Below are 27,684 nucleotides of genomic sequence, written 5' to 3' on the forward strand. Positions count from 1 at the left end.
CTGGTTTCCTTGATATAGATTCTTATATAACTTAAGCATGTTATATTTGAGTACGAACAACCTTTGATTGTATTGAAATAGTTTCCTTCTATTCTTTGTGTGTGTTTGTTTTTTTTAAATCATGAGTGGATGTTGAATTTTTTCAAATGTTTTTGTATATTGTTTGAGATGATCATTTTGTTTTCTCCTTCATTCTGTTAAAGAGGGATATTACATTGGTTTGTTTCCTTTGTTCAACCATCCTTGCATTCTAGGAATAAATCCCATGGTGAGCACTCCTTTTAATATGCTATTAAATTTTGTGTGCTAGTATTTTAAGGATTTTTGCATCAATATTCATAAAGCTGATTGGTCTATAGTTTTTTTTGTTTGTTTTTGTATTGTCTTGTCTGGCTTTGGATTAGGTTAATGCTGGTCTCATAGAATGAGTTAGGAAGTAACCTTTGAATCACTACTTTCATGAAGAAGCTTTAATGATCTAATGTAACACAGTTCTTAAATAATTCAGTTTCCTTCAGAGTTTATGGAAACACTTATTTTTCTATTAATCCATCTCTTGGGCTTATATTAGAATTTGTTTTCCTTCCACTTATAAATTGATGATAAATGTATATATGTACTGGGTAGCTTAAAAATAAGAGATTTTCTTTAGCAATATTCTTTAAGCAGTCATACTTTATATGCTGCCAATTGAGAATTATCTACTTCAGTATAGATTTTTCTAAGGGTTAATATCTAGAGAAAAGAGAAGATGTTTATTAGTATATATCTCCTAATAAATTCAGTATATCTGAAATTTACAAATGACATTTTTATACTTTACATACAAATAAAATCTGTAAGTACAAATATAATATAAGGTATACCCAGAAACTATCCAACCATTGTTAATATTATTTTTCATATTTCATGAATGGATAATTTTCAGACAGACCTCATGCAGTTTATATTTCAACTAGATAAATTCTAGAAATTCAGGACCACTGACACATGACTTTAGTACCGGCTACTTGGGAGTCTGAGGTGGGAGGATTACTTGAGCCCAGGAGTTCATATCTAGCCTGGCCCACATGGTGAGACTCCATCTCTTAAAAAAAAAAAATTAAAAAGTAAACATTTAAAATATAATCCAAGTTTTAGGGCTTATTATTTTTCTCTTCATAGGTTTGTAAATCTTGCTCATTTTTCCTTTTAGCCCATTTCTTCTGCTTGCCAGATTGATCAGGGTAGAGGCAGCTAGTGTGACCGAAGGCATAGTTTGGGGTTAAATGGCACAGAATACAGATGGGTGCCAGATATAGAGCAGGCACATGGTGATGTCAGAAATTTCCAGGTCTGGCATCATTGATCAAGAAGACCATTAGGTCCCACATTGGTCAAAGACAGCCAGATGATGACATTATGCTCACAGGAGATGCTCTATAGTGACATCATATTGAAATTGGGAGACCCTGTTACAAAGTGGTCCTGGGTTTCCTTGTTAGCCCCTTTGGAACCTGCAAGGAAACCTGATTCTGTCAAGAGGCAAGAATTCACACAGGCCATAATTTAGCTCATTTCTCTGAAAATAGAGAATATGTATAATTAACTAAAAGCATTCCACTTCAGCATGGATATCTTTTACAATAGTATTTTGAATTTGTGTCAAGAGATTTTAAAAAGTTAAAAATGAAAAATTAATTTCAATTGAATTGAATTTATGAACACGGCCGGGTATTCATAAGGCTTAGGTGGTCTGTAAAATAAGAATGTATCATTTGGTTAGAGAGCCGAAGCTCTTCTTCCCACTTAAGATTGAGGAAGTCCGTTCCCATAGGGCTTATGAAGGGCTGGGCTAAGGCATTTTCCTCACTATAGCTCACCCATAAATCCAACAGCAATTAAGTGGGCGGCATCACAACACAGCTCATTTCAGTAAAAGCAGTTTTATAAGAGTAAAGGGACTTGTCAAAAACAAAAAGCCAAAAAAAAAAAAAAAACTGTCTAAGTATTTGTTCACCTTAATGAATAATGTTTTTGTTTGGGCTGGGGTTAAAATCTAGACAAATTACGGAGATGAACATAGTACACATCTTTTAGACTATCATCCTCTCACAATGTTTTTGAAACTTTTGAGCCTTTTGCTTGTTTGTTAGTTTGTTTTTTCAAGATTAGTCAAGTGCAGTAATGAGAAAGGGGAAGAAAGAAAAACAAATAGCTTCGTTGTAACTCAGAGAATAGTCATCTGAGATGACTCACTGCCTTTGGATCAGCCTGAACTTTGTTTTTAAATTTCAGATAAGTATATGGGTACAATTAGGTTGCATTGTTTGTTAGGTAAAGTCCAAGTTGTAGTTGAGCCCCTCATCAAGAGGTGTACTGCCCTTACCTTGTGCTCTGAGGTCAGAGCTTACCTCCTGATGAGAGTTGAAGGCAGTAAAATACATGCGTCACATTGTCTGGCATGGTCTTGGAATATAGAGTTAATTTGTTGATAAAAGCTAATAGATTGACTTTTACAATCAACTGATGTGAACAAACAGAACACGGTTAAACTCCTCTAATGAAAATGAAGGAACCTGTAAGACTGTGAATAAATCACTGTGCTCAGGTGAACCCAGAGTCCTATAGGAGGTGCCAACTCTTTGCCCTTTTACCCCTTTACTTGCAAAGGCAATTCTGGGTCAGCTTCGTCATATGCAAATGAATGGTTGAGGCTCCAGAGTTCTGTACTAATCATTCTGTTATGTTAGCACTTTCCTTTGAAACTTGAAATCTCAAGACATTATTCTTAATGTTTCTTTCACTTCCAAGTCCAGATAATTCAATGTTCATTAAGGGACCTGTCACCTAAGAATCAAATCAAAATCAAAGTTCATTTTATAAGTGAAGGCAGCCCTGGGTCTTTCTCATTCTCTCTGGGATAAGGTTAATTGCTAACCTTTTTCTGGTCCTTTGAAGTCCTGATTTGTATCAGATTGGGTCTATACAACTATCTTCGTGTCTCACGTTTGCTATCTTTATTTTGTCCTGTGCTGTGTCATATTTGGGAGATGATAATTGTTCATTTGTGTACATACACAAACACACACGCACTGACCTAAGTCAATTTACTTAAGTTTACATCACAAAAATATAAATAACTTGCAGTTAAATATTAAATATCCCGATGTGAAATCCAAAGATCTTGTTTTTAACTGGTTCTGCTGATAAAACTGACAGGTTTTTTTAAAAATCACATTTTTGATTTTGTCTTTATTCAGAAATGGGATTTTTGCTCCCAACAACCTTCACATCTTTCCATTTTTTTTTTCTATTGAAAAAAACATGGCAAAGCCATTAAAGCCTCAAATAGTTGGTCTTCTAGTCTAATTAGCTAATAAACTAGACTAACACTTAAAATTTTAATACAGTTTAAATATTAAGGATTGTTTTCAAATGTACATGGTTATGTTTCGAATTGGAGCTATGACTAAAACATGGTGAATTTTCAAGAAAAGTAAGAATTGGGAACACTAGAAGGAGGACGGAAGCAACTCTGAATACTTGAGATTTTAAGACTGATCAGACAATAGGGGTTTATAAATATGAGTCTTAGAACTATTCCTATTTTTATTTGAAAACAAGTCAAGTTTTTTCATATTCCAGTTTTCTGAACACACTTGAGTGTAGCATCTTTTTATTCTTAGTAATAGAAGAGTCATTATAACTTTATTGACCAATAAGTAATATGGGTTAATTTACCCACCACATGTTTTATATCAGAAACTGTACCATGGGCTGAGAATACAAAAATGAATGAGATGTAATCCTGTATAGAACTCCGTTGCCCTGGAGACAGATAAGGCAACTCATTATATCACAAATGTGTTAAGGGCCACAATGAAGATATAAATAAACTAACAGGAAACACAACCATTGATCACTGATTCGGAAATTCAAATCTTTAAAAAATGCAATTGTTCAAGATGAATACGTAGTCATTGATAAGCCTAATAGACTAATGATTATTGTGGCAAAAGTAAGTTCACACAGTCTTTTGTGGAAAAAGTCAGGGGAGGGTTCACCAGTGTCTGTAGATGTGAAGAGAAACATTTTAAGAACAGGGTGGTGCCTGTAGCTCAAAGGAGTAGGGCACCGGCCCCATATACCGAAGGTGGTGGGTTCAAACCCAGCCCTGGCCAAAAACTGCAAAACAAAAAAAAAAAAATCATTTTAAGAACAATAAGAATAAAAGTTCCAAAGCCTTATGTTCAAGTAAATTGGAGAATGGCAACATTATGAATAGATATAGTGAAAACAGGACACTAGTTGATTCCAAGGAAAGATAGGTTGATCTCCTTGAAAGCAAAAAGCTAGGCTTCTTAAAACATTGGTTTTCTTTAGTACTTATTTTGTCCTATATAATATCATAGTAAAATATTTTTTTGCCCATGCTACATCCTTAATTATAGTATCTTGAATCAGAATTTTTCTTAAAAAGAGAATAGAATACTGTGAAGCTTTTACTTAGATATGCGGCCAAATAATGTACTTATAAGGAAAAATAAACTGGAAATCAATATCATTATTTTAAAATGAGCAGCTCAGGGAGTGGGCAAAGCCAGAGGGCCGAATGAAACCCTCCAGTGATCATCTCTGTGCAAGAAAACCAAACTTAACAAGATAGCATGAGATAGATAGCAACAAGAAGAAGCAGCAAAAATCAGGTAAGTAATCACAGCACCTGGTTTTCACCTTATGTCAAGGAAAGAGGCTCTGAAGAGGATATGTCAAGGAAAGAGGCTCTGAAGAGGATAGGAAAGACAGTCTTACATAATTTACACCACACCTCTCCCAGGTGCTGGCAGTGCCTCACCACTGAGGGGGAGAGTGAATCTGTGTGCCTGAGGCCAGGGAGTACAGTGTTTGTGGTACTTTGCATTGGAATTCAGGGCCTCTCTGTCACAAGGTAAGTAGCACAGGGCTGAACTCTGCCAGCACTCGTGGAGAGAGCATTTAGACTGGCCTGGCCAGAGGGAAATCCTCAGTGCCAGTGGTAGAAAGCTGGGTTCTAGCTAGCTCTACCACCGACTGATGAAAGCTGTCTGGGACCCAGAATAAATTGGAAAGGCAGTCAGGCCACAGCGTCTACAGTCTTTGGACAAATCCTATATCCGTGCTGCCTCAGAGACAGTGGCCTGGAGTATATGTGACCCAGTGAGACCCCAGCAGCAGTGACCAAGCAAGTGTCCCTGTGACCCTCCCCAAACTCCAAGCACTGCAGCTTAGGGAGAACCTTCTTCCATTTGGGTAAAGGAAAGGGAAGAATACGACGGACTTGTCTTGCAACTTGGGTACCAGCTCAGTCATAGTAAATAAAGTACCAAGCAGACTCCTGAAAGCCATATGGATTCCAGGCCATAGTTCTGGGATGGCATTTCTAGAGCCACCCTGGGCCAGAAGGGAACTCACTTTCTTAAAGGCATAGCACCATGCCTGGATAATCTACCTACCTACCAGTACCTGTTCCTATATCATATGAAGTCATCACTTGTTTTACACAAGTGAAAACTACTTGTTTTCTACACAACTGGTTCAGAAGATCCTGGTAAATGTTGACAGGGGCCTGCCAAAGGTTTCTCTCCAAATTCCTTTTCATCTAGCATCAGTTCCAACTCACAGCCACTACTCTTTCAGTAGAGAGCAAGGTAGAATTATCTCTCTAGAAAAAAAATTGTTCTGTTTATTCTTGGGAAGAATAATACCAGGCCATCTTCCCAAGGGCTTCTCACTGGCCTGTGTAGCATTTTTGTCCTAAGGGAGGGATATATTTTTCTGTGTCATTACTTTTATATCTAAAAACAATGTCTGGCACATGAAAATTATATTTCTGCTTCAGTCATGGACTTGGTATCTTGATAATAGGAGTTAAGAAGTGTATTCTACTGTCAAGATCTTATACACTTTAAATCCTTCTGCTAGAAAGATGCCCTTTTGACTGCTTTGTATAACAAAACTTCTTTGACGAAACAATTTAGGTAAGTATCGCCAGATCTTACGATGTGCTTATGTTCAAAGTGCTAACTGAAGATTCGCTAAATGTTTCCAATAAAATATTGAATTAAGTTTTCATGCTGTTAAATAAATTAGTTAACAGTTTCTTCCTTTACCAAATTATAGAGCAGTCATTATTTAAAAAATTTAAATCTTAATGATAATAGCTGACATTTATTAAGCATTTACTGTGTGCCACTTTTTAAGCAAGTTTTATAAATTATTTCATTAAATCCTCATAATGATAGCATCAACAACTACCAGTATGTTTTCATGTAAAAGGGAGAATAACATTATTTTCTGAGTTTTGTTGTAAGGTTTGAGGAGTGAAGACCACGCATGACGTAGCACATTGTAAAATTAAGTTGCTATTATTGTAACCATCATCGTTTCTCGGCTTATTGATAAGAAAATTAAGGCTTAAATTGTTACAAAATTTGTTAATCTGAGGTTAGCAACTAGTAAGTGGTAGAGGAAGTGGGGACAAATTCTCATGAGTCTGAATCCAGAGCATGAGCCCTTCACTTTTCTTACCAGGCATTAGTATTCTCTATAATACTTAAATGTAAGATGTTTATTATGCGATTTGGACTCTACTCTGAAAAAAAGACTTCAGACACTTGTTAGGAGTTATCCGTATCATCTTGTTTGGAAGTTCTAGTCTTCTTTTCCCAATATTATGATTCAGAACTCTAGACTCTTAGTGTAGGCAATATTTAGGGTGAGCAGTCATGTTAGAATGCATTTCTCACAGAAAAAGAGAAAAGAATTCCTCATGAAGAATTCACTAGTAGCGTTTTCTCCAAGCCTTGGGATCAGTTGTTTGTGGATTATGAAAAAGATGGTGTGTGTTTCTTTTTGTTAATCTGAAGGAATTTTAAAAACACATAAACATACTGGTTTGATTGTAAATTATAAATCACCAGCATTTACATTTAGCAGAATGTCTTAAGCAAAATGCAAATGTCTATAAGCCTACAGGAGAGATAAAGAGTTGAATCTATTCTCAGATAAGAGTATAATGGATTTTCACTTAACAACTTTTATCACTGAAAAGAAATGAAGTCAAAAGTAATAAAGCAGCCCGCTCCCAGGATGCCTGAGTAGGAAATGCATAATATTTCATACTAAGCAGCAAATCATTATTAAGCCCCTGGCATTCATTAGACTACCATTAAGGGTAATGAAATTGTGATATTTATGTAGATACTATATGTAACTCTAGGAATTTTATTATCATCTTGTATGAATATATTTATTGCTATTTGAGGCAGGTAGTTAGATATTTGCAAATGGCCTTAGCATTGTGGTAACAGTTTTCAAAGCAACCATTTTTTCTCCTTAAAATTTATCATAAAAGCAAAAACATCTATTTTTTTATTTTAAAAAATAACTTAAGTGAATTTATGTATTTATGAATTTATGTATTTATGAATTTATGTATTTTGAAAAACTACAATTTCTCTTTCTCCTAGTTACCTGCCTTAGCTCTTTTTCCAATAAAAAGAGAAGAAGTGGACAAAGATGAAGCCGGTTTGTATGGCCAGTTCTGGGGCCCTGTGCAGCCTCCAGTGCCAGGCTTTGCTCTCTTGGCCCCTGGTGCCTTCCTAGGTGCCAGTGAAATGTCAAAGCGGGGAACTTCCTTTAACCTGGAGTGCCCCTCATTTCTCCTTTGCCCAGTGAATCCCTTTTGAAGTTCAGGGTCTGGTACAAACCAGAGACTCCTCTGTGAAGCTGACTGTCCCACATCACATAGTCAGGCCACTTCCTGGCCCTGCTCATGCTCTGACAGAACTTACTATCGTTTATGTTATAATTTTGAGTGCACATGGCTAATACTTAACCAGACTGTGACTCTTTTTGGCACAGCACTTGGAATAGGGGTTCACCTATAGCGAATTCTCAGTAAATGTTTGCTATTATTTTCGATAACACCTGGCATGGTAAATACTGGTAAGGTGAACTGAGCATTTGCTTGTCTGTATTATATTTTAGGCATTGTCTTAGTTGCTTTCTACTTAAACCAACTCATTTAATCTTTATCAGAACACTTTTACTGTGGTCAAGATATATATGTATTAATCTCTACAGATTTCTGGCTGGGAAAACAGAACTCTGAGAGATTGGATGAGGTGGGTAAGTTGGTTATGAATGAAGTACTAGAGCAAGATTCACACTCAGAATTTTCTGATTCAAAAATCCATCTGTTTTGTTTTTTTCTTTTTTTTTTTTTAAACTATACTGCACTGCCTTTTATTTATTTATTTATTTATTTATTTATTTATTGAGACAGAGCCTCAGCTATCCCCCTGGCTAGAATGCCATGGCATCACAGCTCACAGCAACCTCCAACTCCTGGGCTCAAGCGAGACTCCTGCCTCAGCCTCCCAAGCAGCTGGGACCACAGGCGCCCGCCACAACGCCTGGCCATTTTTTGGTTGCAGCCATCATTGTTGTTTGGTGGGCCGGGCTGGGAATTCGAACCAGCCACCTTAGGTGTATGTGGCTGGCGCCTTAGCCGCTTGAGCCACAGGCGCTGAGCCAGCACTGCCTTTTAAAAATGCTTAATCTGGTTTTTTTTTTCTTTTTTAAGAATAGTATGGCTTTCTTGAAAGGCAGGGTATAATGGACTATGCTATATATTTGGGACTAAATATATGTGTGTTTTCAAGTATATTTAAAAAGATGTTATCACTGGAACCAGCTAGTGGTGAGCCCTTGATATTCTCAAAGGACAGGGTCCTTTGAAATCTAAAGGGACAGAGCAAGAGTGGTTGCCTCCACACAGTCTGAATTTTGTCAGTGTGTGTGTTTTCTTTTAAAGAACAGTGTTATTCTTTAGACACTTTTAGAATGTCTTATCAAAAATAAAGATTTCCAATTTCATAATACATAATAATACATAATAACAGTTTTATAATACTTCAAAAAACTTTCAAGTTCAAACTCCACAAATTTTTGTTTTGAGCTTTTTTAAACTTTTCACCACAGATATTAGTAAATCTGACAGCAGAGGGTTGACTTAGGTAGCCCTGGCCCACCGTATAGTCTGGGAAGGATGATCACCCTGGATAACATGGCCAGCCTCTCTGTTTATCTCCTTTTACCTAAGCAAATGGAAAATATATTGTTTGGTTTATGAATGAGTCATTGTGACTGATGGGATTTTTATTTAGATAACTGGAGTTTGGTTCCTAGCTTTGCTACCTACTTGGCTTGTGTACCTTACTTTTATTTCTTCCATGAGCCTTTGGCTTTCTATCTGTAAAATGGAGTTGATAAGGCCAATCTTGGTAACTCCTTGAGATACTGAAATATAGAATGTATGTGAAATAGGAGACACACGATAAGGGATAACTCTTATTATTGTTGCATAGCTATCCACGTTTGTGAAGAGCTTTGATAGAACTCACAATCTCCAACCCTTTAGCCCTTCAAGACTAAGTTTAAGTATCATTTTTGTGAAGGAGAGGGTGAGAAGGATTGTCATTATACTGATAAAATTAATCATTATTACCATCTTTGTCATGATTTCTTGGTGTGGCAAGCAGTGTACTAAGTGTCACATATATCAACAGATGATAATTTTCACCTTGGAGATAGGTATTATTATTACCATTCTACATGTGGGGGAAAGGAGACAGAAATGGGGTAAAGACTTTGTTCATGCAGCTAGAAAGTTATGGAACTGAGATTCAAACTCAGGCAATCTGGTCCTACAGGCCATGTTCTTAACCCACCATTCTGTCCTGACACCTTAAAAATTAGGAGGCATATTCAGTAATGTTGCTGCAAAAAGAATCTAATTTTAAACCTGGTGAAATCCATTAGCTGTTGTCTTTGGTGGTATATCAGTCAGATTGTGCTATATTTGCAACTCCTACCTTGGTTGCTTATGTAGCTGAGCATCAGATATATAAACACTCAGAAAGTGAGTGTGCCAATAACATAACTTAGAGTTAATGTCCATGTAATCTGTGTTCTATATGTTGAGGGCAGGTTGGTTCTACAATGTTGTCCTGTACTATTTGACTTCTAGTTAAAACATCGACTCTAAGCTTTGTTCATATCAATGTTATGCAGTTACCATTCTCTTGTTGATTGACTTGTCTTAAGTAATAATTGAAATTAATCTGATAATTTTAGAGCTGTCAAACTTAGGACATGAGGGAAAAAATTAAAATGTTTATATCATAAAATCAGCTAAATCAAGAGAAAGAGAAAGACAAAGTTGACTCACATTTCTTCCACTGGTGGACTTGAGTGCCTGCGACAGGAAGATTTCCTCTGCTGTAAGATAAATTGAGCTCTCCTTTGAGGTAAAGAGGTGAAGACATTTTGAGAAGTTCCTTTAAAGTTGTCACCTATGTTTTTTCAGCCTGTTTTCATCAATTTAGGAGCACTTTGTTCACTTTTTGACATGATAGAATAGTCTAGGTTTTTCTTCCCTGTACCAGCCCTGGAATCGGGCCCTTCTTTAAGGAAGTCAGGTTTCTCCTGGTGGACCATGGAAACCAAGGTCTGGAACTAGGTCTGCTTGTTGCTGTCAGGATGTCATAACTTGTAGACTCCTCCAGCAGACAGAATTAGGAAAAAAATATCATAAAACCCAAGTTTACATCAATTTCTCTCATTTCTATACAGTCCTGCAGGGTTCTTCCTGTTTATATCTCACCTCTCCCCGGGTGAGAACTACGATTTCCAGCAACGACGACACAACTGCCCATTTGCTCAGTCACATGACACAGTCTCAGTAGATTCAGAATAGTGGTGTCTATAGCACTGCCAAAAGTAAACCTACTAAAACGAGCTTAAGAATTATTGGCAGTTCTTTTTCTTGGCCCCCTAGAATGAAGGTATATATTTTAAGTATGGTGTTTAAATGATATTCAGATTAGCATTTATTATCCATTTGAAATACAGTTGGCTGTGTTTCTATTTGTATTCAGCTTTCATTTTTTCCTGTCCACCATCTTTGTTGACGTACATATATACACACACATATATATGTATATATTCATATATGCATATATGTCCTATACACATATAGGACATGAACATGTTTTTAAAAGATAAAACATTTCTTCCTGTATCATTTCCATTTCCTCCGCCTTACTCCTTAGTTGGTTACTTATATTCCTCTTTGAAAAATTACCAGATATGTGTATTTTTAAAATTTTCCTTCCTTCTTACACTAGAAGTAACAGTCAATATAAAATCTTTGCCATTTCGCTTTTTTACTTACCAACAAATACTGGAAATAACTGCACATCAGTTCATAGAGAGCTTTTTTTACTTTTATTTATTTATTTATTTATTTACTTTTACAGCTATAAAAGACTCTATTATGTTGTCTAGACCATATTTTATTTAACACTCTCCCATGTGTGGCTATTTTGATAATTTCCAATATTCTAATAATTTCTAATAGTTACAAGTAGTACGTCAGTAATTTTGTGCATATTGTGTCTGGAAGGTAAAGTTTTAGAAGATTTCCGATATAAAGATTAAGTGTATGTGTCGTTTGTTAAATATCGTAAAATTACCTTCCATGGAACTTATACCATTTTCATCTGTTCCTACAGAACCTCAACAAGAGAGAAACTTTCATGTTTCAGAATTTTTCCAATAGAATAGATGGGAAATGGATGTCAGGATTGTTTTCATTTACATTTTAAGAAATGACTAAAATTGAACATATTTTCATGTGTCTAAAGGCTATTTTTAATATTGTTCATTGTGAATTGCCTTCATATCATTTGCCTGTTTTCTATTATGCTTTTGGCCTCTTGTTCCCCTTATTTTTTTAGAAGTTCTTTATATATTATAGTCTTTATATCTTATAGCCTGTCCGTCTCTTTCTGTGATACATATTCCAAAGAGTTATTCCCCAATAGGTAATTTCTCTTGACTTTTCTTAGCAAATTATTCATGCCATTTTAATTTAAAAGCTTTTATGCAGTTAAACTTATTCTTTATTGCATCTCATTTTTGAGTCACAGTAGGAAGCCTCCCTTTGTATCCAAGTTACAGATAAATTCACCTTTGTTTTCTTCTCGTACTTGTATAGTTTAATTTTAGTCTGTTGGAGGTTTATTTGGGGTGTGGTATAAGAAATTGGTCCTATTTTTCCCCAAACAGTAATAGAATTGTCCCAACCCAATTTATTAAGAAGTCTATCTTAGTTTCAGACAGACTGACACCAAATGGATTAAATAATAAAGTGCAAGGCTGAAACTGTAAAACTACTAGTTGGTAACACGATTGGAAAAGTTATACCATTGGCCTGGGTAATGATTTTTGTATATGAACTCAAAAGCATAGGTAACAAAAGTGAAAATGGATACATGTGATTATATCACCAAAGAGTTTCTGTGCAGTGAAGAAATCACTTAACTGAAAGAAGAGATAACCCAGGAAATGGGAGAAAATATTTGCAACAGACAAACAGAGAAGGAGTTAATATTCAAAACATAACTAGTGTAAGGAATTCAATAATTCAATAGCAAGAAAACAAAAAATCTGATTAAAACACCGTCAAAAGACGTGAACAAACATTTCTCCAGATAATACATACTAATGATCAACAGACACACACACAAAAATGCTCACCATCACTAATCATCAGAAAAGGGCAGATTAAAACCACAAGGAGATACCACTCAGCACCTTTTATAATGGCTGTTACCAAAAAGATGAAAGATAACAAGAGTTGGCAGAGATGGGGACAAAAAGGAACCCTTGCACATTGTTGGTGGGAATGTAAATTACTGCAATCATTATGGAAAACAGTATGGAAGTTTCTCAGTTTAAAAAAGAACTACCATAGGATCCAGCAATCTCAGTACTAGGCATATACCCAAAGGAAATTAAAACCTGGCATTGAAGAGATGTCTGCAGCACCAGGTCTATTACAGCATTATAGCAGGAACCAAGATATGGAATCAGCCTAAGTGTCTATCAAGGCATGAATGGTAAAATGTAGAGCATGCACAGATACTCAGCAGAATACTATTCAGCCCTGAAAAGGAGTATTTCTATGAGTTCAACATTTTTACATTGTATATATAAGTGAGACCATGTGGTATTTGTCTTTCTATCCCTGGCATATTTTGCTCAGCATAACTTCCTCCAAGTTTGTCCATGAACCTGAAAATGACAGAATTTTCTACCTTTTAAGTGATGATCAGAAGCTGGTGATATTGTAAGCGGGGTGGGGAGGGGGAGGCTTGGAGAGATGTTGGTCAAAGGATACCAAATTTCAGTTAGGAGGATAAGTTCAATAGGTTGATTGTACAACATAGTGACTATAATTAATAACAATATACTTGAAAATTGATAAGAGTGGATTTTATGTGTTCCCAGCACAAAATGACAAGTATGTGAGGTAGCGCATATGTCAATCCGCTCAATTTAGCCATTCTACAATCTATATAGTTCCAAACAACATCTTGTACATGGCAAACATGTACGATTCTTTTTGTAAATTAAGAAATAAGAATTCTCTGTAATTGGGCTTTAATATGTATTACAGTACACAACTCTTTTAAAGACTATTTTTGTAATGGAACATATGTTCTTGGAATGCTAAAATCAATGCTTTTTTGTTTCTTGAGGGGCTGAAGATAACTTCAAACTTGTTTTAAAAGTCACACTTCACTGCTTATGTATGATTCAGAAAAAATACTTTGAAAAAGCTTTCTAACTGATAAAATCATGAAATTAAAGCATATTCATGAAATTGCTCCCTAATGTTTTGTGATTTCATTGTTTGTGAAGGGTTAAATATACCATTATTTCATCAGACTGGTAACTAATTCTGTGCTTGACTTCCGAGTAGGAAAATTTCCTTAAGCTAATTACATATATCTCTTTTCAGTCTGGATTCAGTTGGGAAAAGTGAGATAGTTAATAGATCTATAGCATCTTCCACAATGAAGAAGAATTTATTATATCAGGATAAAAAAATTCTAAAGGTAAATGATGGTATATTCGGCTGAATTTTCTTTATTTTTCCTCTCCTGTGCTTGTTCACTTTCGGTCTATCTAAATAATCTCAGCTCCTTTATTATTTAAATCCTGAGGTATTGAGGTGATTATTCTGGCAGCAGGTGATAGTTTCTACTAATTGCTGTTAAGTCAGTTTCAGCCATTAGAAATAGAGATATGTTTACATTGGCAGGCTGTATGTAAACTCTGAAGTTTTATATAGCTTTGTTTTCACTTTACATAGACTGTGCATTAAAATTATTTTTATCTGATTTGTCAAGATCTGCTTCAATAAGCTTATGTTGACAAGAAAGTGGAATTGATATATTTTAATCTAAATTGCCTGATATAAAATATCTCTAACTCTGAGCTCTACTGGGAAGTGGTCAAATCTTATGCAGGAAAGGCTTTTACCATCGTTGTTACACATTAACTGGGCATAGTTTAATATTAATAGTTCTCGAGGCTTGTGGTTTACTGAAGTTTTTATTCTCCATGTTTGGGTTTTATCTTTGCAACAATTTGGTTGCTTTTCTGTGTGAAAGAGTTGTGCGTGTACACAAGATTACGACAAGGTTCTGGGCTCTTAACTTTGATGAACACCATGCTGTTTCCATCGTGCTGCACTTAAAACAGCACAGATGTGAGTCTGGGAGTGGCGTCCCTGCTGCTCTCATGAGCCTTTGTTTGGAGAACACCCTGATTAACCCCCACCCTTCATGGTTCATTGCCTCGCTGATAGATCAAGTTTAAACTAGTACATATTAGCACATTTGTTACTAACAGAGGAACAGTTGGCCATTCTGTTTTACATTGCTGGTTCATTGCAAACTGGTGTGCTAAAAAGGTCTATACTCTAGAGTATGAATTGGGAAGTTACCAAAAGACTTAGCACCAAGCCATTTGTATATCAATACCAAATCATATCTATATTTTAATCTTGGTTTGTCTACTCAGGGACGCTTACACTATTGTGAAGTTATGAATAAATGATAAATGCCAGTTTGAAATTTTTTTTCCAAGGAGTTGGGATTTAGGGGTCTCAAAACAGCTTTCATAGCCTATAGTTTATCGTAATTGGGTGCTAGGAGAGAAGGTCAGGACTACCTGATGCCTTGTGTTGTCTTATTTTAAAAATGTTTTTCATGGAGTGCTTTGCAGCTAGTGATTTTACAGAAGCCCTTTGTGCTATATGCATTTCTGTATTACATGGAAGTGTTTATTATTTGGTCCATAGGGCTGGGCTGGACCTATTTCCTCATCAATAAATTTTCTTAAAACCTAAAGAACTTTTTTTTGCCTTCTTAATCCACTTTTGAAAGCCAAATGCTTCTCTTCCGGTTATGGTTCATTTCATGAGAGATAGTTTTACTAAAGCGCTTGGCAGTTTCAGCTGGCGAGTTTTGTCCCGGCTTCATCTCTCCTTACCAGTTACATTTCCTGAGCCACCTGCTTCTTTGCACTTTCTTTTCTTTTGTGAGATGATGAAGCTAAGGGGACATTCTAATTTTAGGCCTAGAACAAGGCAAGGAGGTTGCTTTTCAAAACACACTAGTGTCACCTAGACTAAAGACTGTTTTTCTCAGGTTCACTCTGATTTTTACTATAACTGATTTGTTTCTCGAAGTCAAACGGATTTATTAAGTTCTGAGCAAAAGGGTCAGTCTTTCTTTTCAGTGTTGATATAAGTTTGATTTAGAAACTTCATTTAGAGAAGATTTTACCAGCTTTTAAATATGTTTTTTTTTTAACTGATTTTTTGTTTGTAGATGTAGGGAGTAGGTATGACATAGAGATTGTATTACTTTTTCTTTTTTTAAAGGCTTAACTTGGCAGTAATATATATGAGGTTGTTAGTTTTTTCATGCTATGTGTTTCCCCCCCAAAGGATTTAGATCTTGATCACTAGACCTACTTTTGATAAATCTTTGATTCTTTATTTTATTTTAGTAATTAATATAATGGTCATAATTTTGGACTGGTTTTGTCACAGCAATTTAAGGAGAACAGCTTTTGGCGTAAATGATTGTTTTGCAATATTGAGCCTTTGTTTTCATCAGTGCAGTTAGAATTGCAGTTTTAGAACTTTTCCTTTAATTTTGGCTTTTAAAGGAAAGACTATTCATTATATGTATTGAGCATCTCTGTGCAAGACATTATTCTAGGAACTAGTAAACATAGCAGAGAGCAGAATCACAGTTTTTGACCTCAGGGCTCTTATGTCCCCTTATGGCACAGGAGAAATTCAAAAAATATCAAGTAAGTATATTTTTATTATGTCAAGTGATAATGGGTACTACCAGGCAATGAATGAAAATAGTTGCTATTATATAAAGAGTGGTCAAGGAAGGGTTCATTCATTGACTGCAGAGTTTTAGAACAAAGCCGAAAGTAATGAGAAGAAAGCAGCAGAGGAATAATTATATTATAATCATATGTATAATTATATACGAATAATTATGCATATAATTATAATATGTAAAAATGTATAGATAATTGAGCAAGAAGGTCATGTTCAGAGTGGGGTCAGCAGGCGGTAGAGTAAGTTACCAGAGTCAGTCCTAAAGGGGCTTGCAAGCTTTATGTGTTTTTTGACTTTCATTCTGATAAAAATAGGGAGTCCTTGGGGTCTTAAGCAGAATAACACAGTTTTTTAAAATGGGTATTCTGGCTACTAAGTGAAGTAGACTATGTGGGCGGATGAAAGGACTGAAGCATGAGAGAGGTTAAGTGGAAACTGGAATAATAAGCAGGGTGAGGGCAGGAGAGGTGGTGAGAGGCAGTCAGACTTGGGATCCATTTTTGAAGATAGATCTGGTGGGATTTACTGACATAGTGGATTATGGGGATGCGAAGAGAGAATCAGTCAAAGAGAACATTAAGATTTGTTTCTTACTGTTACAAAAAAACAACAAGCAAACAATATTCCCCTGGGAACCCATATTGTCATCCTGTGATTTCTGCAGGTCTTAACAGTTTTCCGTATTTGCTTCAAACATTTGATTCTGTCAGTGTGTTCTAAAGTAAATTATAGACATCCTATTTCTCCTAGAAACGCTTTAGTAAGTCTCCCCCCAAACAGAGATTTTGCAGATATAACCAAGTATCATTATCCTACCAAAAGGATGAATAAGAATTGCTTGTCTCTATTTCCCACATTGCTTTTTTATAGTACGTTTTTACCAACCAATGTCTAATCAAGGGTTATTCATTTGATTAAATACATTTAAACTATAACATTACATTGTTTTTCATCATCTATTTTATTTTCTCTGGTACTGACTTATGGAAGAAAACAGATTACTTCCTGAGTGTAGACATTTTAGTATGCATGAGAGAATCACTTGGAGAACTTATTTAAACATATTTAAACTGGTCGGCACTCCCCCAAATTCTGCCTCAGTGGGTCTGAGCTGCTGAGTGATGCTTGGCTGTTGTTCCGGGCACTGCTGCTCACAGTGCCACTGTCTGACCGCTGCTTTGTGGTGGCATTGAACTTGTTCTTCTCTCCTCTGTATTTCCCTGGATTTTTCATCGACAGGCTTAATCAGGTTCCTGTTGAACACTTTATGAAGACGTTTTCGTAGTGATCCATGTATCACCGTGTATTTCATCATGTCATGAGACGCATGATGCGACTGTCCCATCATTCGTGAGGCTTAGCCAAGGAGGTGGCAGCCTGATCCCTCTAATGAAATTTTTCCATTTGAAACTAGTAGATAATTTGTTGAGTGGTATCGGGATCAGGGACATATCTAGTTCTCAAAGAATATTTCACCTAACGGTTTAACACGTATTGATTATCCTTCTCTGAATTAATTATTTAATTAGGGGTAGCAACCTGGAGATTTTCTAATTCATAATTCATTTTGTTTAAATCAATGCCATTCTTGTACTATAAACAAAACAGAAGAATGTTGCCTCTGCAACTGGGGCTATTTGGTTACCCAGATATATAGTCTATATTAGAAGGCAGGATAAATGCTTGATTGGTTATTTTTAATTACCAAGTTTCAGAATAAGGTGCTAACATTTCTGGTCTGAGCAAGTGGAAGCATGAAGTTGTTGTTCAGTGAGATAGGGAAGATGGTGGGTAGATTTACCAGGTAGGGTGGGAAAATCAGAATTTCAGTTTTGAATATTAAATTTAAGACGTGTATTAGAACTCTATGTTGATCAGATTTCAGTTGAATAAAACAAAATTACTATTTTAGATAGAAAGATGTATTTTACTGAAAATGTTATTAACAGGCAAGAAGAGAAGAATTGTGTACGTTGGACATACAGGTGACTGACAATAATTTCTGCAGTGCAGTTTTTCCTCTTAATTCCATGTAAGTGGCTTCATGAAATGTTTTCTATGGCTGACCCTGAAGGAAACAAAAGGAACCCAATTTAGAGATAGTTCTGGGCAATATAACTAAAATGAGCTACTGAAGCATGACAGTTCCACTCTAGAGGGTTCCTAAAAGATAGCAGGGAAGGGAGGTCTTTCTGGGGGACAGAACATTAGGCAGTTGATGCTAGTTGTCAGAGAGTGATGGCCACGGGATTGGTGTATATCAATGCATGGACAGTGGTTAAGAGCTTGGCTAAATAGTCAGGAGCTTGAAGGAAAATGATTGATGACTGGCTGTATGAGGCAGAAAGCATCCTTTCCCAGAAGGGCAGGATATGAGGATGTGTATGTTTTATGTGAATGCTCACGGAGGAGAATTCATCAGACCTGAAAATAATCTGATAGGCAAGATGCCCCATTCTACCCATATTGTCAGCCTTGTTGCAAAGTAATACCAGGGCTTTGCAAGGGACACGTAAACACAGTGGTGCTGGTGTAGGGTTGGGAGGAATATGTAGATTTAACAATCACTTCTGACCAAGGCTGAATGAACTGACACCATTGCCAAGTGTTCTACCTACAAACATATCAACCTTGAGCCTTGACTATGGCACTGTCCCAGCGCAGTCAGCCAACCACCTGGTGGCAGGTTGATTACATTGGACCTTCTCCATTGAGGAATGCTGGGGGTTTGTCCTTGCTGCTATGAATGTTTACCCTAGGTATGAATTTTCATTCCCTGCCTGCCATATCAGGGCTCCCACTTGTGACCTTGTCCAACAAATTGACATCCTGTATGATACTGTTTTGGAGAGTAAGGAAATAGGCTGACACCTCTGAGATTCACTGGTCTTACTTACCTCATGTTCCTATTGTGGAATACTGTATTCTACTTTAGAAATAAAACCTTGTGATATTAAAGTAGTTTTTAGTTCCAGAAACAGAATACAGAGATCTCTGAATCAAGTGGACATTGAAGTGTCATCTTTTACCTTCACATCCAGTGACCCATTAAAACTATTTTAGCTTCCTGCCTCTGTAAGTTATTACTGTGCTGATATAGAGGTTTTAGGATGAGGGGAGAATACTTTCACATGGGAACATGACAGTTGTTCAGTTGAACTGGACATTTAGGGTAAGCTGGCCATATTACTGAATTATGCAAGTGGCTCATCAATGGAAACTAAGATGCTATGCTGGCAAAGATGATTCATTCTGATTGTCGGGAAATAGTATTGCTACTACTCCTCAGTGGAGGGACTGTATCTAGAACCTAGAAGGTAAGGCTGATCAGAAACGATCTAAATATCCACCCCAGGGGCTGGTTAATTAAATTGTAGTTCTCCCAACCAAAGAATACTAGGTACTTTTATGTAGAGTGTTATGGAGTCATCTTTAAAATAGAATAAAAGAAAAAAGCTCAAAAGCAAGATACAGAAATAGTGTCTATAGAAATGCTGCTGTTGATATGAAAAGCTACAGAATATGCTTGCATCCTGCATGCAGAATATGGATATTTCTAGAAGGATTCTCAAAGTGGTATCAGGGGTGGTTTGCTGAGATGAATACTTGATGTCAGAGGATGGACTGAATCAAAAGATTTTGAATTTTGTACAGAAAACAATCAAGCATCTGGTTCTCAAATATAGAATGTTGGCTCTGAGGCTGCTTGGTGAAGAGGATAGTCTGGAGCCTTGGAGGGAGAGGAAGGGGGCTTGGGAGCCTCCTCTGCTCCAGGCAACATTGCTCCTCCCCTAGCTTTTACACGGCTGGAGGGAAGAGAAGTCCTCAGCGGTCTCTGTGATTGGGGAGAGATACCCACTCTCCAACTCTCTGCCCTGTTCTCTAACCCTAGCATCTGTCAACCTTATCTCTTCCACACCTTGTCACTGCCTGAGGCCCTTCCTCACCTGCCTCAACTCCAGACGCCCTTTTCTCTGCCTTTTGGAATGACTGGTCTATCATTAGCAGAGCCTCCTGTATTTTCTGCCACTTCCAAGTGTTCCGCTCACTTTTGCGTGTTAGTAGAGACTAAGCCTTCTCAGGGCTCACAGCTTCCCCTGCTGGCCTCTGTGACTTTTCCCGGCCCATGTGCCACTGTCCTGAAGGTGGTGTTATCTCCCTTCCATCTCCTGGCCATTTTGAGACCAGTTTCTCTTCTTCCTATCTTAAACATCCTCCGCATTGAAGCTCAATCTGTTTCTTTACTCCTTGAAGACAAGCTCCCATGTCACTGTCTCTGGACCCTCCTCTCCTTATAATTTCATGTGTTTTTGTAGGTGTTCCCCCAGGTTTGGGTCTCTTGGCCTCCAGGGATCTTAACCTGTTCTTCACTTTGCTCACATCCTCTAGGATCACACTTCCAGAGCGGTGGTTTTCAGAATATGGTCTCCAGATCAACATCAGCAGAATTTATAAATAAATATGAATTCTCAGACCCAACTTCAGACTACTGAGCCCCAGACGCTGGGGCTGGGGCCCAGAATCTGTGATTTTAGAAGCATTTTGGATGATTCTAATGAATGAACCAGTTCATTAGATTTTGTTTTATTGTTACTAATAACTTTCTCAATCTCAGCTTTATGCATCCTACCTTCCCTCTGTTGCCTCGTGTCTTCCTAGCTCACCTGATCTCTGTTCCCTCAACTCCTAAAATCCATCACCCCCACTGAGACCATAATTTATTGATGCTATCTTTTCACTATTTCTTACCCAGCGTAAGTTCTCACTTTCCCCTTATCCAGCTACACATTTGAGTATTCTTTAAAACTTCTTTGGCATACTTTCCTGCCACCCCTACTTTCAAAATACATATAAAATCTAACTTTTCTTCTTCTCTCTCTCCTTTTCAATACATGACACAAGATTTCACTATGTCATCCATGCTACAGTGCAGTGGCATCATCAGAGTTCACTGAAACTTCAAATGTCTGGGCTCAAGCAATTCTCCTACCTCAGCCTCCCAAGTGGCTAGGATTATGGGCACACATCACCACAACTAACTAATTTTTCTGTTTAGTTGTAGATGGGATCTTGCTATGTTACTCAGGACAGTCGTACACTCCTGACCTCAAGCATTTCTCCAACTTTGGCCTCCCAAAGTAGTAGGATTATAGTCATGAGCCGTTGCACCAAGCCTAAGTTTGCTTATAACCTCCTCTACAATTGTGATAGTCTAAGAACCATCGTTTCCATCTGGACTATGACAATAGTTCTTAAGTTTGGCAGCTGTTGGCTTTACTGTGTATCCTTTCCACATAGTGTCCAGAGTGTTCCTTTTAACACCTAAGGTTATGTGACTGTGGTTCTCAGAATCCACTATGCTTGTCTTCCTACTCAACAAAACCCAAAGTCCTTGTATATGTTATCAAGTCTGTGGACAATCTGACCTTCCCTGGCCTGGGGGTCACTCCCACCTTTGCCCCTCTACTTTTCCACTACTAGTTTTCATTTTTGTCACTGCTTGATATGCTTTTTCTCTCCTGCCATTAGAATGGAAGCTTCATAAGGACAGAGAATGTTCTTTTGCACCGATAGAGCCTCAGGCTCTGGAACCCGCCTGGCACGTGGCAAGTAGGCAGTTATTTGTGCATAAATAAATGAATATAAGAAGGAGGAGAAATAGAACTTGGTTTTTATGATAGTATCTTTACTGGGACTGCCTCTGTTTGAGAAATGAAACAGGGTATTCTGATAAATTTATTGGGTAAAGTAAACTTAATCTGCATATTTAATCTGACTTCTGGCCTTTGGGGTTAAACAAGTGTCTTGTGCCTGTCAGGTTTTAGTAGAAGTAAGCCCTCGGTAAGAAGTACTGCTTACCTCTTCTTGGTTAAAGGGCAGCAGTACTGTCCTTTGTGGTGGTTTTTTTTTTTTTTTTTTAAATCCAATCTAGAATCACATATTGCAGTTTGTTTTCATTGTTTTAGTTCCCATTAAGGATATTACCCTTTGTAGTTAATGATAAGGGACACGGTTTAAGAATATATATTTTGTTTACAACTGACCATCACAGGTGGTTTTGGCATACATTGATGATTCTTGCCTGAGTCAGAAATTGTTATAATAACTGAAAATAGGGATTTCTTATTCTATGTTAGGAATATTTCTAATTCTTCCTTATTCCACCACAGGACAGAATGTTTTTACTTATCCTTTGCTTAGTGTCAGTATTGTTCACGGAGTTGGATGTATAGAAAATGCAATGTTGGGTGCTATATTACTGTTTGATTCCATTTTATATTTTCCTAGGGTTGGTCAGTGGAAATCCCAAGACACAGGGAATTTCATCAGAGGCTTTTGTATAAATGGATATAAAAATAGGTAATAAAGGTACAGGGAGTAAAGTGGGAGCATCAGAGAAGCCGGAGGGTGAATTTTATTGGTGACTGGGGAGGGCTTCCATGAAGAAGCAGTATTTGAAGTAAGCTTTGAAAAAGTGGTAACATTTTGATAAAAATGGGGATGAGGTGGAACGAAAGGAAAAACTGCCCCTCACAAAGGAAGCCCTGTCGGACACGGTCCTTGGCGATCATACGATGGGTTTGGACCATGATGAGAAAGTTGAAATGAAACATGAAAGCCCTCTGCAATTTCCCAGCTTTGGGAGCTTTCCCAGTCTGGTCTCAGTGTCTAAAATTTCCGCCCTTGCTGTTTTGCTAGGGAGTGTGATGCTAGGTAACAGAGGACACAATTTCAGATGGTGAAACAGCATAAGTGAAAGCCGCACTCCAGTGCTGTCTTCTTGCAGCCTTTCCAGATCCCTAATAAGAATGAGTCACCCTTCTCAGACACCCCTTCTGTACTTTGCACATCTCCATTAACAAGTCTCTAGTCTTGTGCTGTTGGTATGCAAATTTGTGGGTATGTTTTCCTCCTTTAAAGTATGAACTACATCTTGATCACTTTGCCCTTCCTCCCAGTGTCTAGCACAAATGCTCAACAAATGTTGCTTGAATACTTATGACGGAGGGGAAAGGAAATCAGGTTGGGGGGGGCTCTGAGTGTCATCTTTGGGGGTTTGGGCTTGCTCTGCAGACAGCAATTAGCCATGACTGCTTTTGAGCAGCGCTACCAGAGCTATGATGCCAGAGGATGCTGTGGAAGGGGACAGCAAGGGTGCCCAGGAGGTGGCCCTTGAGTCAGAGCATGACAGTGAGAGAGGTAGAAGGCATGGAAGGGAGTAGCTACTGTCTCGTGATCTGGGCACTCTTTTCGATGTGGGAATTGGGAAAAAGGAAGACATTAATCATGGTAACTGGAAATGTGTGAATTCAAAATAATCTGTTGTATCAAACATGATGAGACTTGAAATATTATCTTTCCTTGACAGATGAAACATTCTTATGTAGAGGACAATTTTCACTTGTTTTTAGTAATGGTTTTATTAAAAATGGATGTTAGTAACTGCTTTTTAGGCCTTGAAGCATGGCCCTCTGAGAGCAGCTTACCATAAAAGACATGGTTGTCAGCTTTCTTTTGGCTCCTCTGTCCCCCCTGTCCCTTTCAAACAACAGAAAATTTGCTTTGCACCTGCTCCAACCGGGTTCTAAGTGATAAGCATCTTGCAAACCCAGAAAATTGTAGTATCAAATCTCAGCCCCAACTGGGAGGCAGTACTATCATCGAATCCCCGCAGAGAGGCGTTGCTTTCCCAGTTCCCACTGGAGTCCTTTCTCCCTGGCCCCCTTTCAGGCTTGAACTCTGACCCAAGCCCTCTTTTTATCTACCAGCATGCATGGCTTTGGGTGCTGACACTGACCTATCCCTGCTCACTCTGTTCTGCCCTGGACTCATCAGTAGGTCAGGCGTTGGTAGCCTTGGGGTCACTGTGGTGCCCAATTCCAATAATGAGCACATTTAGCTAAGGAGAGGAAATGTACCCTTCTATTTGTTACAGTCCATTGCTTTTTTGCTGAAAAAAAAAGAAATGCTAACGGAACATTTGATGTGTTATCTGTGATGTGGTAAATATGCATAAACATTGCCTAATATTTACAAAGTTGCATTTTGTCATGTCTTCCTTCATGAATTAAATTTTTTGTATAATTCATGAGTTATTTTAAGAGGGCTATAGCTATTAAACTGCTAGGAAAACATAAATGTTTTAAAATGATCTCATATTCAGGATACTCTTCCAAAAACCTCAAATAAAAATCACAGGTACTGTTCAAATGTGTATAACATTCTAACAAACTTGCATGCCATTTTAAGCGAAAGAAAAAATGCTAACAGAGACTTTATAACTTGTCTTTGTGTTTCTTCTTAGGTTTTCCGAACAGACCAAAGTCATTAAAAATACTCCTTAATCCTCAAAGTCACAAAAAAGAAGCGATACAGGTCTATTATGAGAAAGTTGAACCACTGTTGAAACTTGCAGAAATAAAAACTGATGTAACAAGTGAGTCATTTTCATAATTTAATTTCACTATTTAAAAAATATACTCAGGGAGGCAAGATAAAACCTGAATTTATTGTTGATTGAAACTTGGGAAGCCGCTTATAATGTCTAAATATTTTATATGTCTTCCATAACCCACTGCAGCCAGCCCCAAGGTTATAATTCCATAATTTTATTTTCTTTTTTATTGTGTTAGTTTTACTAGAATATAAATATTTTCTCTTTAGATCTTCCTTGGACCTTTTTTTCAAACGTAATAGGTATAATTTTTTAGGGAGCTGTACACTTTTTGATATCTTCTTTGGGACATTTGCTGTCTACATATTATTTCTGCAGACTGGTAAGCAGTTGATTTTTGCTTGCTTACATTGTTGGTTTCTTTCCATAGAATCCTTCCTTAGGTTGTTTTTGTTCTGACTCTGACCCCTGCTGGTTAGGTCAAAACTAAGCAATTAGCTGCTGGTTACAAATGAATTTAGAAAAGGCAGACGCTTAAATTAAATTTATTGTCTAAGCTGGGAAATGTGCATAGGTTTGTGTCAAGGATAATAGAAATTTGCTAATGCTAAAATTAATAGAAGGTTAGTAATAGGCTCTTTGATTTTTTTTTTTAATTTGGTGACCAAATTATTTTGTTTCTTTGAGACTTGTATTTTACTGTGACAGGGACCTGAGAGCCGTAGAAGCTATCAGGAATCCCAAGTTTACTAGCTTTACGTCTATGTAGCATCACGGACACACAGTGAAAATTTTCAAGACATTATGATCAATGAAGAATATTATAAAAATAAACCTACTCAGGAGACAAACTCAGAGTGCATTTGGAATCTTTTAGCTTCATAGGGAAGGGAATCTAGCTTTGCTCAGTTGTAATGAAGGGAGCTGGGTCTTACAATGTCAATGTGACTTGAAGGCTTGGGATAGAAAAAATTTCCTGGAAACAAACAAACAAACAGCAACAACAACAACAAAACCAAGGGCAAGCTTGATAGAAAGGTCACCCAGCCCTAAAAGTATCTACTACAAGGAGATTCGAGAAAAAGTACCACAAAAGATTCAAAAGGAATTTCTGAATTAAAATACAGTAGTAGTAATAGTAGTAAGGAAGTTAACGTTTCACTTTCATGACCTTTGGCTTATTTAGAGGTGATTTATAAGGAAAAGAGAAAATTCAGCTGTGTCGTTTCTTTCTACGGCAGATTTTCAAAAAGTGGTTGAAGGCGAAGTTTGAGATTTGTATTAGGGTGAGACGATTAAAAATTGAATGAAGTTATGAGCAAACTTGATAATTATTTTGTGTCATTGATTTAATATTTGAATACTAAAAAACAGTTTGCAACGGATATTCCTATCTGTGATTCATTTTAAGATCTTATGTGGAATGCTTGCTCTGTGTTAAACATTGGTCAGAATGCAAGTAAGCTACCACACCTGCTTCTGAGAGAGAGAATTTTAGGTTATAATCATGATATACATAAAAGAACTCTGATGTCACAGAGGGCAATAATTAATTTTGATCAGGAGGCTCAATGAAAGCCTTTGCACCAGACAGTTTTTAAGACGCAGAGAAGGCAAAAAGTGAGGAAAGGAAGGCAGGCCAGAGGACGTGAGTGGGCAGCAGGGGGGGAGAGAGAGAGAGAGAGGGACTATTACACCTGTAACGTCTTGGAAAGTTTGGTCCGTAACATTGCTTTGCCTTCCTTAGTGTGGACTTCATCTGAAATCTTATTCTGTCATCATGAAACATCTTCCAGGGAATTGGATTCTTTCTTATTTATGTCTAGTGGCATGACATACATGTGAGAGAGACCCAGCATGCTTTAATCCAAAGAACGATTAAAACTTATGCCTTTCAGTTGACTATACTAGAGTAGTATCTGTGCCCATCCTGAAACAGTCATTCCCTTCACCATCAGGACCCTTCCAGGGGCTAAGAAGGGTAGACCCCCTTTTCCTGAAGGCTGAAGATGCTGGAACTGAACGTGGATATGTTAGGGGGAATGAAGGCAAAATGGCTCCTGGGAAGGATCCCAACAAGGTAAACAGGAAGTTCGGTCCATACTATGGGCGAGTCTTTATACTGTCTGTACTCAGCAGTTGACTCACCGTGCACTGATCCACAGTCGGTGGAAGTTCTTTTGTCAGAGTGTTGTCATCTGGTTGGCAAAGGTGACTCCACCAGCAGAATAAGAATTATAAGAGAGAGAGGTAGAGGGACAGAGAAAAATCATGAAAATGTGCTTTCCTTTTTGAAGCAACTGTATTGAAAAAAAATACGTTCTAGAGTTTTTTTCCTGAATTTCTAAGTATTAAGTATTATATTCAGCTTAACACAAAAACAGTAGAATATTAATAAAGCAAAAGTAGAATTTGCTTACATATTTGTACAGAATGGTTAATTATTAAGTGCCCAACTCTGCTCTTACAGGAAAAATTACAAAATTACATCCTTTGTTTATAAAACAATTTTAGTACAGGCAGTCCCCGAGCTACAAACATCCGTCTGATGTACAACTCACACTTATAAGTGGAGGCTATTCCAGGCAACAGGTTAATGTACCTGTTCTGACTTACGTACAGGCTCAATTTAACAAACTTGCAGAACTTATCTTGTTCATAACCCAGGGCTGCCTGTGTGTATATTGACTAACTACTTATATTTTGTATGAAGGGCTGAATGCTGAATGCCCTTCGTACAAATAGATATTTGAAAAGTTTTAGTATTCTTGTTTACTTTACTGTGTTGTTTAGGGGATCAAAGACGATAAGCATTTAGAACTACTTTGTATATCATAAAGTGCTATAGAAATATGATCATATTTCAGTTTAATAACATTTTGTAATGTCTTCAATTCACACTTTATTTGCAAGAAAAGATATCTTACATGAAAGACTAAGACAGAATACGTATGTATCTTCTGCATATCCAGTGTGACCACTG

The 27,684-nt window shown here is 37.2% G+C and overlaps 1 protein-coding gene across 1 annotated transcript in view; it reads left to right on the forward strand.

Moving 5' to 3' along the window:
* CERKL (ceramide kinase like) overlaps nucleotides 1-27,684 on the forward strand; it is a 117,235-nt gene that overhangs the window by 55,133 nt on the left and 34,418 nt on the right. Inside the window, 1 exon segment of the mRNA XM_023514167.1 lies at nucleotides 24,612-24,743. Coding sequence (XP_023369935.1) covers nucleotides 24,612-24,743 — 132 coding nt within the window.

Source organism: Otolemur garnettii, unplaced genomic scaffold (genome assembly GCF_000181295.1).
Source record: "Otolemur garnettii isolate 467f Iridium unplaced genomic scaffold, OtoGar3 scaffold00048, whole genome shotgun sequence".
In the NCBI taxonomy this organism is placed as follows: Eukaryota; Metazoa; Chordata; class Mammalia; order Primates; family Galagidae; genus Otolemur; species Otolemur garnettii.